Here is a 14,441-nt window from a genome sequence, read left to right on the forward strand (position 1 = left end):
AAGTAAAAATAATTTTACTATCAAATAAAAATACATTTTCATTATTTTTGATTCACAAACTTTTAGATAAGGACACATTTCCAAGTTTATCTATTTTATAACTAGAAAGAACACATTTTTCTATAAGACTTAAGAAAAACTACAAGTACAGGAAAAAAACACTCACCAATTTTTCATCCAAGCACATAATTTCTCCTGGGTAAGCTGTAGTTCATATTTTTTCTTAGCAAGATGTCGCTGAGTATCAGAAAGATCTTTTTCTGTATTTTCATATAAAAGTCTGCAAATGTTTTAATAATAAACTAATTCTGAGAATTTTTATGTTTTGTCAATTTTTAGAGTACTTAAATCTAAAAATTTAAGATGCTAATTTTTTGGGGGGTGTACTAGGGATTTAACCACCGAGCTATGTATCCAGCCCTTTTTATTTTTTATTTTGAGACAGGGTCTCACTGAGTGAGTTGCTTAGGGCCTCACTAAGTTGCTGAGGTTGGCTTTGAACTCATGATCCTCCCGCCTCAGCCTCTGAGTTGCTGGGATTACAGGCATGTGCCACCTGCCCCGCTAATATACTTTTTAAAATAATAAAATCATGCTAAAGGAAGTGTGGAAAACATAGGGTAACAAGGGATTATCAATTCACACAAACATAAGCTACTATGATTTTGTTGATATTCACTAATTTTTTGATAATTTTAAAGTTATCATACTATTAATTCAAAATTGAAACTAATTTCTAAAAAAATTTTTTAGTTGTAGATGGACACATACCTTTATTTATTTATTTATTTTATGTGGTGCTGAGGATTGAACCCAGTGCCTCACACAGCTAGGCAAGAGCTCTACCACTGAAATATAACCCAGTCCCAAAACTCTGATTTTAAACCTACACTTAATCTTTAATATTTCTAAGTTTTATATTAAGCACTCCAAATCACTATTTTCTGACGAAAAATATTCCATGAGAAATAGTCAATTACTTTTAAGCAAATATGACCATTTATTTAACTGCTCTTCTACTATACATAGTTTTATTCCAGGTTTTCAGTTTTATACAAAATTTGTAATAACACATTTCACTTATTCCTCAGCATTCATTAAGCAACTGCCCTAACCTTCACATAGTTCATAGTCAATATGTAGTAAACAGACTTCAACTTCTGGAAATATAGAAGTCTAGATAATCTTAAAGTCCTCTCACACAAAATACTGAGAGATACTGAATAAAATAAGTATCCTTTAAATGTATAGCAAAACTTCAAAGAATTTGTAACTATACAGTAGGACTTGTATTAGTTATGTCGGGGCTTGTCAGCCTTAGTAGTCTACAATCTGGTGTTTTGGTTCAGAAACAGAAAATGGGGGCACAGAGATTGCAAAGCAAAGAATAAACTAAGATATCTCACATTAAGGCCACTGAGGATTAAACCATTAGTGGGAAGGTCAGACTTGAGACCTTATGAATTGTCACTAGGTGTAGGGAAATTATAACAAGAATTTCCCCTGGGGATTCTTTTTTATTAATATTGGTTCTTTTTAGTTATACATCATAGAATTCATTTAATATAATTGTACAAGTATGCAATATAACCTATTCTAGTTAGGACTCCATTCTTCTTAAACCCAAGATAAGATCTCAAAATAAAAATTGTTTTTAGGTTGGTCATATAATCTGGGACACTTGACAAAACCTAAGACATGCACAGAACTTAAAGCCCAGAAAAAGGCCTGCTGAAAATTATCCCAAAATTCAAAATTACAAAACACATTAAGAAACACTACAAACTACTGGGGAATGAAAGTGACTAAATTATATTATGTACATGCATAAATATGTAAAAATAAATTCTATTAATATGTATAATTGTGATGCACCATTAAAAACATTTTTTAAAAGAAAATACAACCTTGGTGAGAGTCCAAAAACACATAAATAAAATAGATCCTCAAGAACTTCAGAGTATAGCACTACCAAATAGAAATTTAAAAAAAGATGTTTAAATACAAAGTCATAAAATCAAATAAAAAGAAAAAAAAAAAACAGGAAAATAACCAGAGAGCTTCATGAAATTAAACTAAAATGATTACAACTTTAAAATAACACAACTCAGTGGACAAGTTAAAGAACCAGACAAAGATGAAAAGACAATTAAGAACCTGGGAAACCTTTCCGTCTCATAACCTTTGGGATTTTTGCTTCTTTTTATCTGTGCTCTAATATGAGTAATCTGTTCCTCCCTCTTGGGGAGATACATCCCCAGCCTCTGGAATTCTCTGTATTTTTGCAACTTTCTATAAATTATGAAATTATTTTAAACCAGTAAAACAAACTAACAAATTCCCAGACCCAGGCCACACAAGTAAACCAATTAAATACAAATCTTGCGAGTGGGAATCAGGCAACACTATTTTTTTAAGTTCCTCATGTGATTCCACTTTGAAGTCAAAGTTGCTAAGGAAAGCCTCCTGGTACTCCTTCACCTACAGGTGCAAAAGGTGGAAAACTGATAAAGGAGACGTATGTGAGGCAAGAGGTGATGGTGGTTTCACAGGGTCAAGGTCTCTCCATCCCCATACACAGGTAAAGCATTCCAGTACACATTATGGTCATCTTTATGCTGTTAAACTACATTACAACCAAATACTCCCTCAAATAACCATGAGATCCCTGCAGAACAATGGGACCCCACCAAATAAAAAAAGAAAATGGAAAACTACATGCATAATCACAATTACCAAATCAGATCAAGAAATGACTAACAAATAAACCGAATTCTAAAATAGACATTCGAGGGGCTTTTCAAGATGGCGGACTAGAGGGCGGCTGCATTTCATGTTGCTCCAGGACACAGGATTCAAAAGAGGAGATAGTGAGAGACTTGGGACCAACTCAAAGCTGCTGGGTGAGTCCTCTCCCGTTGGGGAGGTGTCCCGAATGGGGCGGTAGCCCGGAACGCAGGGAACTTTGTGAAGTAGAGTTGCCCGGTGAGACGCCCCTCCCCCCACAGGAGCGGTAAACACGGACAACTGGGATCATCGTAGAGGAGGCGGCTCAGCACAGTGCTTGGACTCGGAGCAAACCACTGGGGCTCTGGGCGGCTGCCTGAGGAGGAGCTGCGTGGCGAGCTGTTTAGACTCAGAGCGATCGCTTCTGAACACTGGGGGTTGCCCGGAGGAAGAGGAGAAGCGCAGTGGGTCGCTTGGTCTAGGACTGACTGCATCAGAGCCACAGGTGGTTGCCAGAGGAGGAGGTGAGTAGTGAGTTGTTGGGACTCAAAGCGACCACTCCTGAACACCAGTGGCCTGCCTGGAGGAGGAGTGCGGCGGGTCGCTTGGTCTAGGAGTGACTGCATCAGAGCTACAGGCGGTTGCCAGAGGAAGAGCTGCATGGAGAGCTGTTTAGACTCAGAATGACTGCTTCTGAACACCAGGGGCTGCCTGGAGGAAGAGGAGGAATGTGGCGGGTCGCTTGGTCTAGGAGTGACTGCATCAGAGCTACAGGCAGTTGCCAGAAGAGGAGGCGAGTGATGAGTTGTTTGGATTCAAAGAGACCACTCCTGAACACTCGGGGGGCTACCCCGAGAAGGAAGAGGAACAGGGTGGGTCACTTGGACTCGGAGTGACTGCCTAGGGCTACGGGCGGTTGGCGGGAGGAGGAGACAAGAAGTGAGTTCCTTGAACTCCTAGTGACTGTGTCGGAAACCAGGCCGATGTCTGGAGGAGGAGGTGTGTGGCAGGTCTCTGGGTATCAGAGATATTGTACGGGGCTCCAGGTGGCGGTTCAGAGGAGGGGCCGCATAGCCAGGTGATTAGGTGCAGAGCAGGGTCCTAGGACCGGCTTCTTGCTGGAAGAGCCACACAGAGACACGCCTAGGGGCGGAGCGAAGTTTCCAGGACTGCGGGCAGATTGTCTGAGGAGAGGCAGCCTAAGGAGACTCGTCTGCGAAGGGTGAGGCTCCCAGGCCCAGGAGGTAGGTCCAGGCCCCTGGGAACGTTGCAGAGGAAGACAGCCCAGCCCAGGCGGTAGTTGTAGATTGAGGGGAACCTCTAGGAGGGCAACTGACCAGCGAGATGTCCCCACCGAGTGAGTCCTCCCTGCCGGGTGAGGTTTTCCCATAGGGACGGTAAAACCAGAGACACAGGCACAAACAGGACTTGCCTCAGCCCACAGCCTAGTTCCCCGATGGATGACCATTGGTCAACAACTGGAGGCACCTCTGCCCACTAGCAGGGAACATACTCCACCTGAGGGTCACCACCCCTAGAGAGGCAGCTTCTTGTGGAGCTCCGCATTATCAACTTCCTCCAAGACTGCAGGCTACTGAAGGATAAGAGAGGATATACTAACTATCTTCAGGGACATTATAAGTCAATAGAGGAAATCTGCAATATCTTAAGGACCCACTGATTCCTGAACAATATGAGAAAACAAGGGAAGAAAATGCCCCAAACAAATCTAGATGTTACATCAATAAATCCAGTGAAAGCATGGCAGAAGAAATGATAGAAAGGGAGTTCAGAATGTACATAATTAAAATGATCAGTGAAGCAACCGATGAGATGAAAGAGCAATGCAGGCATTGAATGATGAGATGAAAGAGCAAATGCAGGCATTGCATGTTCGCACCAATCGACAGTTAAAAGAGCAAATACAGGAAGCAAAAGATCATTTCAATAAAGAGTTAGAGATATTGAAAAAAAACAAACAAACAGAAATCCTTGAAATGAAGGAAACAATAAACCAAATTAAGAACTCCATAGAAAGCATAACCAATAGGATAGAACACCTGGAAGACAGAATCTCAGATATTGAAGACAAAATATTTAACCTGAAAACAAAGTTGAACAAACAGAGAAGATGGTAAGAAATCATGAACAGAATCTCCAAGAACTATGGGATATCATGAAAAGGCCAAATTTGAGAATTATTGGGATTGAGGAAGGCTTAGAGAAACAAACCAAAGGAATGAACAATCTATTCAATGAAATAATATCAGAAAATTTCCCAAATTTGAAGAATGAAATGGAAAATCAAGTCCAAGAGGCTTATGGGACTCCAAATAAATAAAATTACAACAGACCCACACCAAGGCACATTATAATAAAAATACCTAACATACAAAATAAAGACAGAATTTTAAAGGCTGTGAGAGAAAAGAACCAAATTACATTCAGGGGGAAACCATACGGATATCAGCAGATTTTTCAATCCAGACCCTAAAAGCTAGAAGGGGCCTGGAACAACATTTTTCAAGCTCTGAAAGAAAATGGATGCCACCAAGAATCGTATACCCAGCAAAACTTACCTTCAAGTTTGATGATGAAATAAAATCATTCCATGATAAACAAAAGCTAAAAGAATTTACAAAAGAAAGCCAGCATTACAGAACATTCTCAGCAAATATTCCATGAGAAAGAGATAAAACACAAAGAAGCAAATCAGCAAAGGAAGGAATTATCCTAAAGGAACTGTCAAATAAAGGAGGAACCAAGTTGTGTCAAAAATAAATAAATAAATAAAATTTAAAAAATGAACCAAATGACTGGAATACAAATCATACCTCATAATAACCCTGAATGTTAATGGCCTGAATTCATCAATCAAAAGACATAGACTGGCAGATTGGATTAAAAAGAAAGATCCAACAATATGTTGCCTGCAAGAGACTCACCTCATAGAAAGAGATACCCATAGACTAAAGGTGAAAGGATGGGGAAAAACATACCATGCACATGGACTCAGTAAAAAAGCTGGAATATCCATCCTCATTTCAGATAATGTGGACTTCAAGCCAAAGTTAGTCAGAAGGGATAAAGAAGGACATTTCATACTGCTTAAGGGAAGCATAAATTAGCAAGATATAACAATCATAAACATCTATGCCCCAAACAGTGGCTCATCCATGTCAAACAAAGCCTTCTCAATTTAGAAACCAAATAGACCGTAACACAATAATACTAGGTGATTTTTTTTTTCTTTAATGACCATTTCTATTTTTAATTCTTTTTTCAATTTTGATTTCAAAAGCATTGTAAGAAATAAATACTATGCATTTTATTTCTTTTTTTTTTTATTATAAAATTGTAAACAAATGGGATACATGTTGTTACTAGGTGATTTTAACACACCTCTCTCACCACTGGACAGATCTTCCAAACAAAATTGAACAAAGAAACCATAGATCTCAATAACACAATCAATAATTTAGACTTAACAGACATTTATAGAATATACCATCCAACCAAGAGCGAATACACTTTCTTCTCAGCAGCACATGGATCCTTCTCTAAAATAGACCATATATTATGTCACAAAGCTAATGTTAGCAATACAAGAAGATAGAGACACTACCTTGTATTCTATCAGATCATAATGGATTGAAGTTACAAATTGATGAAAGAGTAAAAAACAGAAACTACTCCAACACCTGGAGATTAAATATGCTATTATATGATGAATGGATAACAGAAGATATTAGGAAGGAAAGTAAAAATACTTAGAGGTAAATGAGAACAAAGAAACATCATATCAAAATCTGTGGACACTATGAAGCAGTACTTAGAGGAAAATTTATTTCATGGAGCGCATTTAATAAAAGAAGTAAAACTCAACAATTAAACGACCTAACACTACAGCTCAAAGTCCTAGAAAAAGAAGAACAGACCAACACCAAAAGTAGTAGAAGACAGGAAATAGTTAAACTGAGAGCTGAAATCAACGAAATTGAAACAAAAGAAACAATACAAAAATTGACAAAATAAATAGTTGGTTCTTCGAAAAAATAAACAAAATTGATAAATCTTTAGCCACACTAACAAGAGAAGACGAGAGAAAACCCAAATTACTAAAATTCGGAATGAACAAGGAAATATCACAACAGACAACGACTGAAATACAAAACATAATTGGAAGCTATTTTGAAAATCTATACTCCAACAAAATAGAAAATTTCGAAGACATCAACAGGTTTCTAGAGACATATGAATTGCCTAAACTGAACGAGGAGGACATACACAATTAAATAGACCAATTTCAAGTAATGAAATAGAAGAAGTCATCAAAAGCCTACCAACAAAAAAAAGTCCAGGACCAAATGGGTTTTCAGCTGAATTCTACAAAACCTTTAAAGAAGAGCTCATTCCAATACTTCTCAAAGTATTCCATAAAATAGAAGAGGAGGGAACCCTCCCAAACTCGTTCTATGAAGCCAATATCACCCTGATACCTAAACCAGACAGAGACACATCGAGCAAAGAAAATTTCAGACCAATATCCTTAATGAACATTGATGCAAAAATTCTCAACAAAATTTTAGCAAATCGCATACAAAAACATATTAAAAAGATAGTGCACCATGATCAAGTGGGTTTCATCCCAGGGGTGCAAGGTTGGTTCAACATCAGGAAATCAATAAATGTAATTCACCATATCAATAGACTTAAAGTCAAGAATCACATGATTATTTCGATAGATGCAGAAAAGCATTTGATAAAATACAGCACCCTTTCATGCTCAAAACACTAGAAAAAATAGGGATAGTGGGAACATTCCTTAACATTGTAAAGGCCATCTACGCTAAGCCCATGGCTAATATCATTCTAAATGGTGACAAACTGAAAGCTTTCCCCCTTAAAACTGGAACAAGGCAGGGATGCCCTCTTTCACCACTTCTTTTCAATATCGTCCTTGAAACTCTAGCCAGAGCAATTAGACAGACCAAAGAAATTAAAGGGATACGAATAGGAAAAGAAGAACTCAAACTATCCCTGTTTGCTGATGATATGATTATATACTTAGAGGAACCAGGAAATTCCACCAGAAAACTTTTAGATCTCATAAGTGAATTCAGTAAAGTAGCGGGATATAAGATCAATGCACATAAATCTAAGGCATTTTTATACATGAGTGATGAATCTTCAGAAAGAGAAATTAGGAAAACTACCCATTCACAATAGCATCGAAAAAAAAAATACTTGGGAATCAATCTCACAAAAGAGGTGAAAGACCTCTACAGTGAGAACTACAGAACACTAAAGAAAGAAATTCAAGAAAACCCTCAGAAGATGGAAAGATCTCCCATGTTCTTGGATAGGAAGAATTAATATTTTCAAAATGGCCATACTACCAAAAGTGCTATAGAGTTGCAATGCAATTCCATTAAAATCCCAATGATGTACCTTGCAGAAATAGATCAAGAAATTATGAAATTCATCTGGAAGAATAAAAAACCCAGAATAGCTAAAGCAATCCTCAGTAGAAAGAGTGAAGCAGGGGGTATCGCAATACCAGATCTTCAACTCTACTACAAAGCAATAGTAACAAAAACGGCATGGTATTGGTACCAAAATAGAAAGGTAGATCAATGGTACAGAATAGAGGACACGGACACAAACCCAAATAAATACAATTTTCTCATACTAGACAAAGGGGCCAAAAATATGCAATGAAGAAAAGATAGCCTCTTCAACAAATGGTGCTGGGAGAATTGGAAATCCATGTGCAACAGAATGAAACTACACCCAGATCTCTCACCATGCATGAAACTAATTCAAAATGGATTAAGGACCTCAGAATCAGACCAGAGAGTGTGCATCTTAGAGAAGAAAAAGTAGGTCCAGAGCTTCAACATGTCGGTTTAGGACCGACTTCCTCAACAGGACTCCCATAGCACAAGAATAAAAGCAGAAATCAATAACTGGGATAGATTCAAACTAAAAAGCTTTCTCTCAGCAAAGAAACTATCAGCAATACAAAGAACAGCCTACAGAGTGGGAGAAAATCTTTGCCATCATACTTCAGATAGAGCCTAATCTCCATAGATCTAAAAGAACTCAAAAAACTCTACACCAAGAATGCAAATAATCCAATCGACAAACGCTAAGGAAATGAATAGACACTTCACAGAAGAAATCTACAAGCAATCAACAAACATATGGAAAAATGTTCAACATCTCTAGCAATAAGAGAAATGCAAATCAAAACCACACTAAGATTCCATCTCACCCCAATTAGAATGGCGATTATCAAGAATACAGAGCAACAACAGGTGTTGGCGAGGATGTGGGAAAAGGTACACTCACACATTGCTGGTGGGGCTGCAAATTAGTTCAGCCAGTCTGGAAAGCAGTGTGGAGACTCCTTAAAACTTGGAATGGAACCACCATTTGACCCAGCTATCCCACTCCTTGGCCTATACCCAAAGGACTTAAATCAGCATAGTACAGAGATACAGCCACATCAATGTTCATAGCTGCTCAGTTCACAATATCCAGATTGTGGAACCAACCTAGATGTCCTTCAATTGATGAATGGATAAAGAAACTGTGGTATATATATACAATGGAATATTACTCAGCCATAAAGAATGATAAATTATGGCATTTGCAGGCAAATGGATGAACTGGAGAATATCATGCTAAGGTGAGATAAGCCATCTCAAAAAACCAATGGACGAATGATATCGCTAATAAGTGGATGATGACACATAATGGTGGATGGAGGGGTAGTTTAGGGTTAGGGTTAGGGAGTGGGGCAAGAATGGAGGAAGGAAGGACTGTATGAGGGAAAAGGGGGGGGGGGGGGGGGGGGGGGGGAAGGGAAAAAAATAACAAAATGAATCAAACAGCATTACCCTATGTAAATTTATGATTACACAGATGGTATGCCTTTACGCCATGTACAGAGAAACAACATGTATCACCATTTGTTTACAATAAAAGAAAAAAAGTAAAAAAAAAAGTAAATGAAGTAAAAAAAATAAATAAATAAAATAGACATTCGAGAAATATAAACCTTAGAAATTATGCTGATAGTTTCTACTGTAAAATCTTGTAATGTCATAAAATGGATTTTAAATATTATCCAAAATATATTTAGAAGAGATTTTACCAAAACCTAAAGGGGCTCCAGTGTAAGTTACCTAATATGCAGCTTTCTCATATGCCCATATTGGGGCATAAAAACCAACTCCTGCCTGTAATCCCAGCAGCTCTGGAGACTGAGGAAGGGAATTATAAGTTCAAAGCTGATGTTAGCAACTTAGCAAGGCCCTAAGCAATTTAGAAAGACCCTGTCTCAAAATCAAAAATAAAAAGGGCAGAGGATGTGGCTCAGTGGTTAAGCGTCCCTGGGTTCAATTTCTGGTACATAAAAAACAAACAAACAAAAAAGCCCAATTCGTAAGTGCAGTCTAGGTAGCCAATTTTCAAAAGCAGGTTCTTCCAAAAGAACTGAAAAGACCTCAGAGATATATCCATGCCCATGTTCACTGCAGCACTATACAAAACAACCAAGAGGTGGAAACAAGCTAACAATAGTGAGTGCATAAAGAAAATGTGGTATACTCAGTAAAGTATTATTCAGCTACTACAAGGAAGAAAACCCTGTGTTGTGCTATATAAAATGGACAAAGTCTGAAGTTATTATGCTAAATTAAATAAGCCAGCCAGAAATAGCAACACTGCATGATTCCTCTTATATGAGGTATCTAAAACAATCAAACTCTTAAGAATAGAAAGTAGAACTATAGGTTTCAGGAATTGGGGGATGGAGGAAATGGGGAATTGGTTAACGGATAGAGTTTCAATTTTCAATATGAAAAAAGTTCTAGAGATTTACTGCAAAACAACAATTACTTGTGGTTAACATTATTGTACTATACCTTAAAATAACTAAGATGCTAAGTTTTATGTGGTTTTTACAATAAAAACAAATAAGAAATCCAGAATTCTGTCATAGATGTTCATTTATTCCTTTGTTGATAGCAATCATGATCCTTGACCTAGTTTAAGATGATTTCTTTTCAAGGAAAGTAAATCTCTTTCAAAAATTGAAAACCTAACTTTGCTAACCCAATTAGTAAGGTATACCATTGGATGGGGTAAAAGTCAATGTAATATTTTACAGGACTAGGGAAAACCATCAAAGGAATAGCATTTCCTTATTCCTTGTATAAATATGTCTTACAACAGAATTTTACAATTTCTGCACTATGGGATTCCCCTGATTTCTAGGTATGGTCTTACTCTCAGAGTGACTTGCTATTTAGTTTGTAAGTTATTTTTTTCCATTAGTCTCAGATGTAAACATTTTCACCTAGCTCTAAAGGATCTTCATTCAGAGTCACTTCAATCGATGTTTTTACAGAAACTCATTTCTAGCCAGGTGGAATCTCCTGAGAAATTCAAACCAATGAATAGAGAATTCTACAGACAACACTGATACACCACACTAGAAGGTTTGGTGATGGCTTTTTATAGTTTCCAGTCATCATTCAGTGATTATTCACTTATTACAACCATCAGGTTACTAGCAGAGACTGAAACTGATGGTTACCTGAGAATAATGCTAAGATTCTGAATTTAAGATGAGAAACCTTAACCCATTATAAACTTCAATGCACAGAATGGCATGCTTCTTTAAAAAGCATGACATAATCAGACTCAAATAATAGAACTTTTAAAGTAATTTGGAAAGTAGCCTGTCAGGTAACTTATGTGGTCAGAAATCAGATAATTATGTTCCTCGGTCTGATACTGAGACATGATACACAGTTGCCATCTGGTCTCCTAGAGTACTAGAATAGATCGTGTGTGTGTCCACGTGCACGCACACACACACACACTATGGATTGAACCACTGGATCTACATCCCCAGTCCTTTTTATTTTTTGAGACAGGGTCTCACTAAGTTGTTGAGGTGGGACTTGAACTGGCAATCCTCCTGCCTTAGACTCTTAAGTTGCTAGGATTACAAGCATAAGCCACCACACCTGTATAGAATAGATTTTGAATTTGAAATCTGTTAGCCTCAAATACCCAAAGTCAAACAGAACCAGTCACAGAGTCATTGGACATCGAGATTAACTTTTTTCTTACAGATCTCTCTCTCATTTGTTCAACTCTATGGGAAATTCTAAGTTCTTAAATCTCAGGATATTAGATGCACGAGTGTAGACAAGACATTTTTAAAAACTGTTTCTGGGAGATATTCTGAGAAACACTTCAGCCTTTCTTTAAGTATTAGCTTATCTGTTACAAACACAACACAACTACTTAGAGAGCAAGTATAGAACACTATAGGAACACTGAAAATGAGTCTTGCTTTGAAATACTAGAATTTGTTCTTTACCAGCAGAGAAAATCAAACAGTCAGGGATGCTTTCTCTTAGCTGATTTGGTCTGGAATGCTTTGGAGCCTCAGTTATGATATATGTGCTCAGAAATCAACTTCTAATAAACAGAGTTCATGCATAAAACAAATTTGTAATTTTCTCAACAAATGACAAAATGGAGTATAGGGATAACCCGGTTTTAAGAACAATGGATATAGTTGGATTATGTAAGACCTGAGCAGGTTCTCTGTGATTCTTTGCTTTTTAAATTTATAAACAGGATATCTATGATAAAGATCAAAGTATAATAAAGCATAAATTACTGATCTATAAGGAATGTCCCATCAACATATGAATGAATTTTGGTATTCATATAATGAAATGCTAATAAATTCTTGATAAACTCAATAACATAGATAAATCTCAAGAATATTGAGTGAAAGAAGTAAAAGATAAAAGAATATATATGGTTTACTTCAATTTTATGAAATTATAGAACAACAAACACCATAGTGATAGAAAGCAGTTTGACAGTTGCTTGGAACTAGGAAATGCCAATTAGCAAAAGGGGAGAAGGGAACTTTTTGGAGTATGAAAAACATTCTGCATGACTGTGGTGATAGTTAAATGGATGTATAAATCTATCAAAAGTCTCTTAAAATGCCTACATAATATTGTATATAAATTATACATTGATAAAGTTGATTAAGGAAACTGAAGATAAAAAAAATAATCTCAAGACCTGTTAAAAAGCTATGGTAAACTAGACAGTATATACAGAGAAATAAATGAATATACTCTAGAAGCACAACCATATATTAACCTATTAATTTTTAAGAAAGGTGTCAATTCAGTGATAGTCTTTACATTAGTGTGGAATAGTGAATGTTCATGCAGAAAATAATGAACCATGACCTCTATTATCACACTTCAAACACCGAAAATAATTCAAGATGGATCATGAACCTGAAATAACATCCAAAATATGAAGCTTCTAAAAGAAAACAGAGTATCTCAAAGCCTCAGCATCAGCAGATATTTCTCTAGACACAAAAATAAAACCACTGAAAATATTAAAAATTAGACTTTATCAAAAAATAAAAGCAGTAGAAAACAAAAAATAAGCCAAAGACTAGAACATGTTTCAAAAGGTTTCTACCCACAATATTGCCTACAAATAAAAAATAAAAGGATAAAATGTGCAAAATAATCGAACAGACATTTTACAAAGAAGGTATACAAACACCATACAAAAAGGCACTAAACATTATTAGGAATCAGAAAATGTAGATTAAAAACCACAATGAGGGTTTTTTTTTTTTAGAGCAAAGCAGTTCAGGGTATAGTGGAGTACTGTGCTGCCCACTTCTGCTCCTGACTCACTGTTGTTCTCTCTTGCCAAGGAACAAGTTGGTCAGGAAGCTGCATTGCAGCCGTGGCATTTAAAGACACGGGGAAGACACCTGTGGAACCAGAGTTGGCGATTCATCAAATTAGAATTATCCTCACCAGCCACAACGTGAAATCACAAAAGAAAGCGTGTGCTGACTTGATCAGAGGCACAAAGGAAAAGAATTTCAAAGTGAAAGTACCTGTTTGCATGCCTAGTAAGACTTTGAGAATCACTACAAGAAAAACACCTTTGGTGAAAGTTCCAAGACATGGAATCATTTCTAGATGAGAATCCACAAGCGACTCATTGACTTGCACAGCCCTTCTGAGATTGTTAAACAGATTACTTCCATCAGTATTGAGCCAGGAGTGGAGGTCAAATTTATCACTGCAGATGCCTAAGTCAACTGTTTTAATAAATTGATTATCAGTTGTTAAAAAAAAAAAAAAAAAAAAAAGCACACACACACACAAAGAAGGGTTAGGGATGTAGCTCAGTGGCAGAGCCCTTGGCTAGCTAGCATGCATGAGGCCCTGGGTTCAATCTTCAGTATGGAAAAAAACAAAAGAAAACCACAATGAGATATTACTGTACAGCCAACAAAATGGCTAAAATCAAAGAGACTAACAGCATCAAATGTTGACAATGACATGGAGCAAATGAAACTCATACAACATTTCTTAAGTTGAGTTCTGTGATTATTAAGAATTAGATAAAATTATTTCAGTGACTGTTTTCTCAGTTCTGTTGAGGGTAGTACTAAGTTGGTACCACACTAGTTCACAGGTATCTAAAATCACAGGATAAAGAACAACTTATAACCTATAATAGATACCTTAGTGGTGTAGGGCTCAGTTCTCACAGCCCTAAGAAGGGCTGCATCATAAAGTATGTCCACAGAAAGGAAATACAAATATTTTACAGTGGCCTTACTC

The 14,441-nt window shown here is 36.9% G+C and overlaps 1 protein-coding gene across 1 annotated transcript in view; it reads right to left on the reverse strand.

Annotated features, from left to right (window-relative positions):
- Positions 1-14,441, reverse strand: part of Tsga10 (testis specific 10) — a 109,311-nt gene that overhangs the window by 48,358 nt on the left and 46,512 nt on the right. The window contains 2 exon segments of the mRNA XM_047522211.1: positions 163-189; positions 192-280. Coding sequence (XP_047378167.1) covers positions 163-189; positions 192-280 — 116 coding nt within the window.

The sequence above is a fragment of the Sciurus carolinensis genome, chromosome 13 (assembly GCF_902686445.1).
Source record: "Sciurus carolinensis chromosome 13, mSciCar1.2, whole genome shotgun sequence".
In the NCBI taxonomy this organism is placed as follows: Eukaryota; Metazoa; Chordata; class Mammalia; order Rodentia; family Sciuridae; genus Sciurus; species Sciurus carolinensis.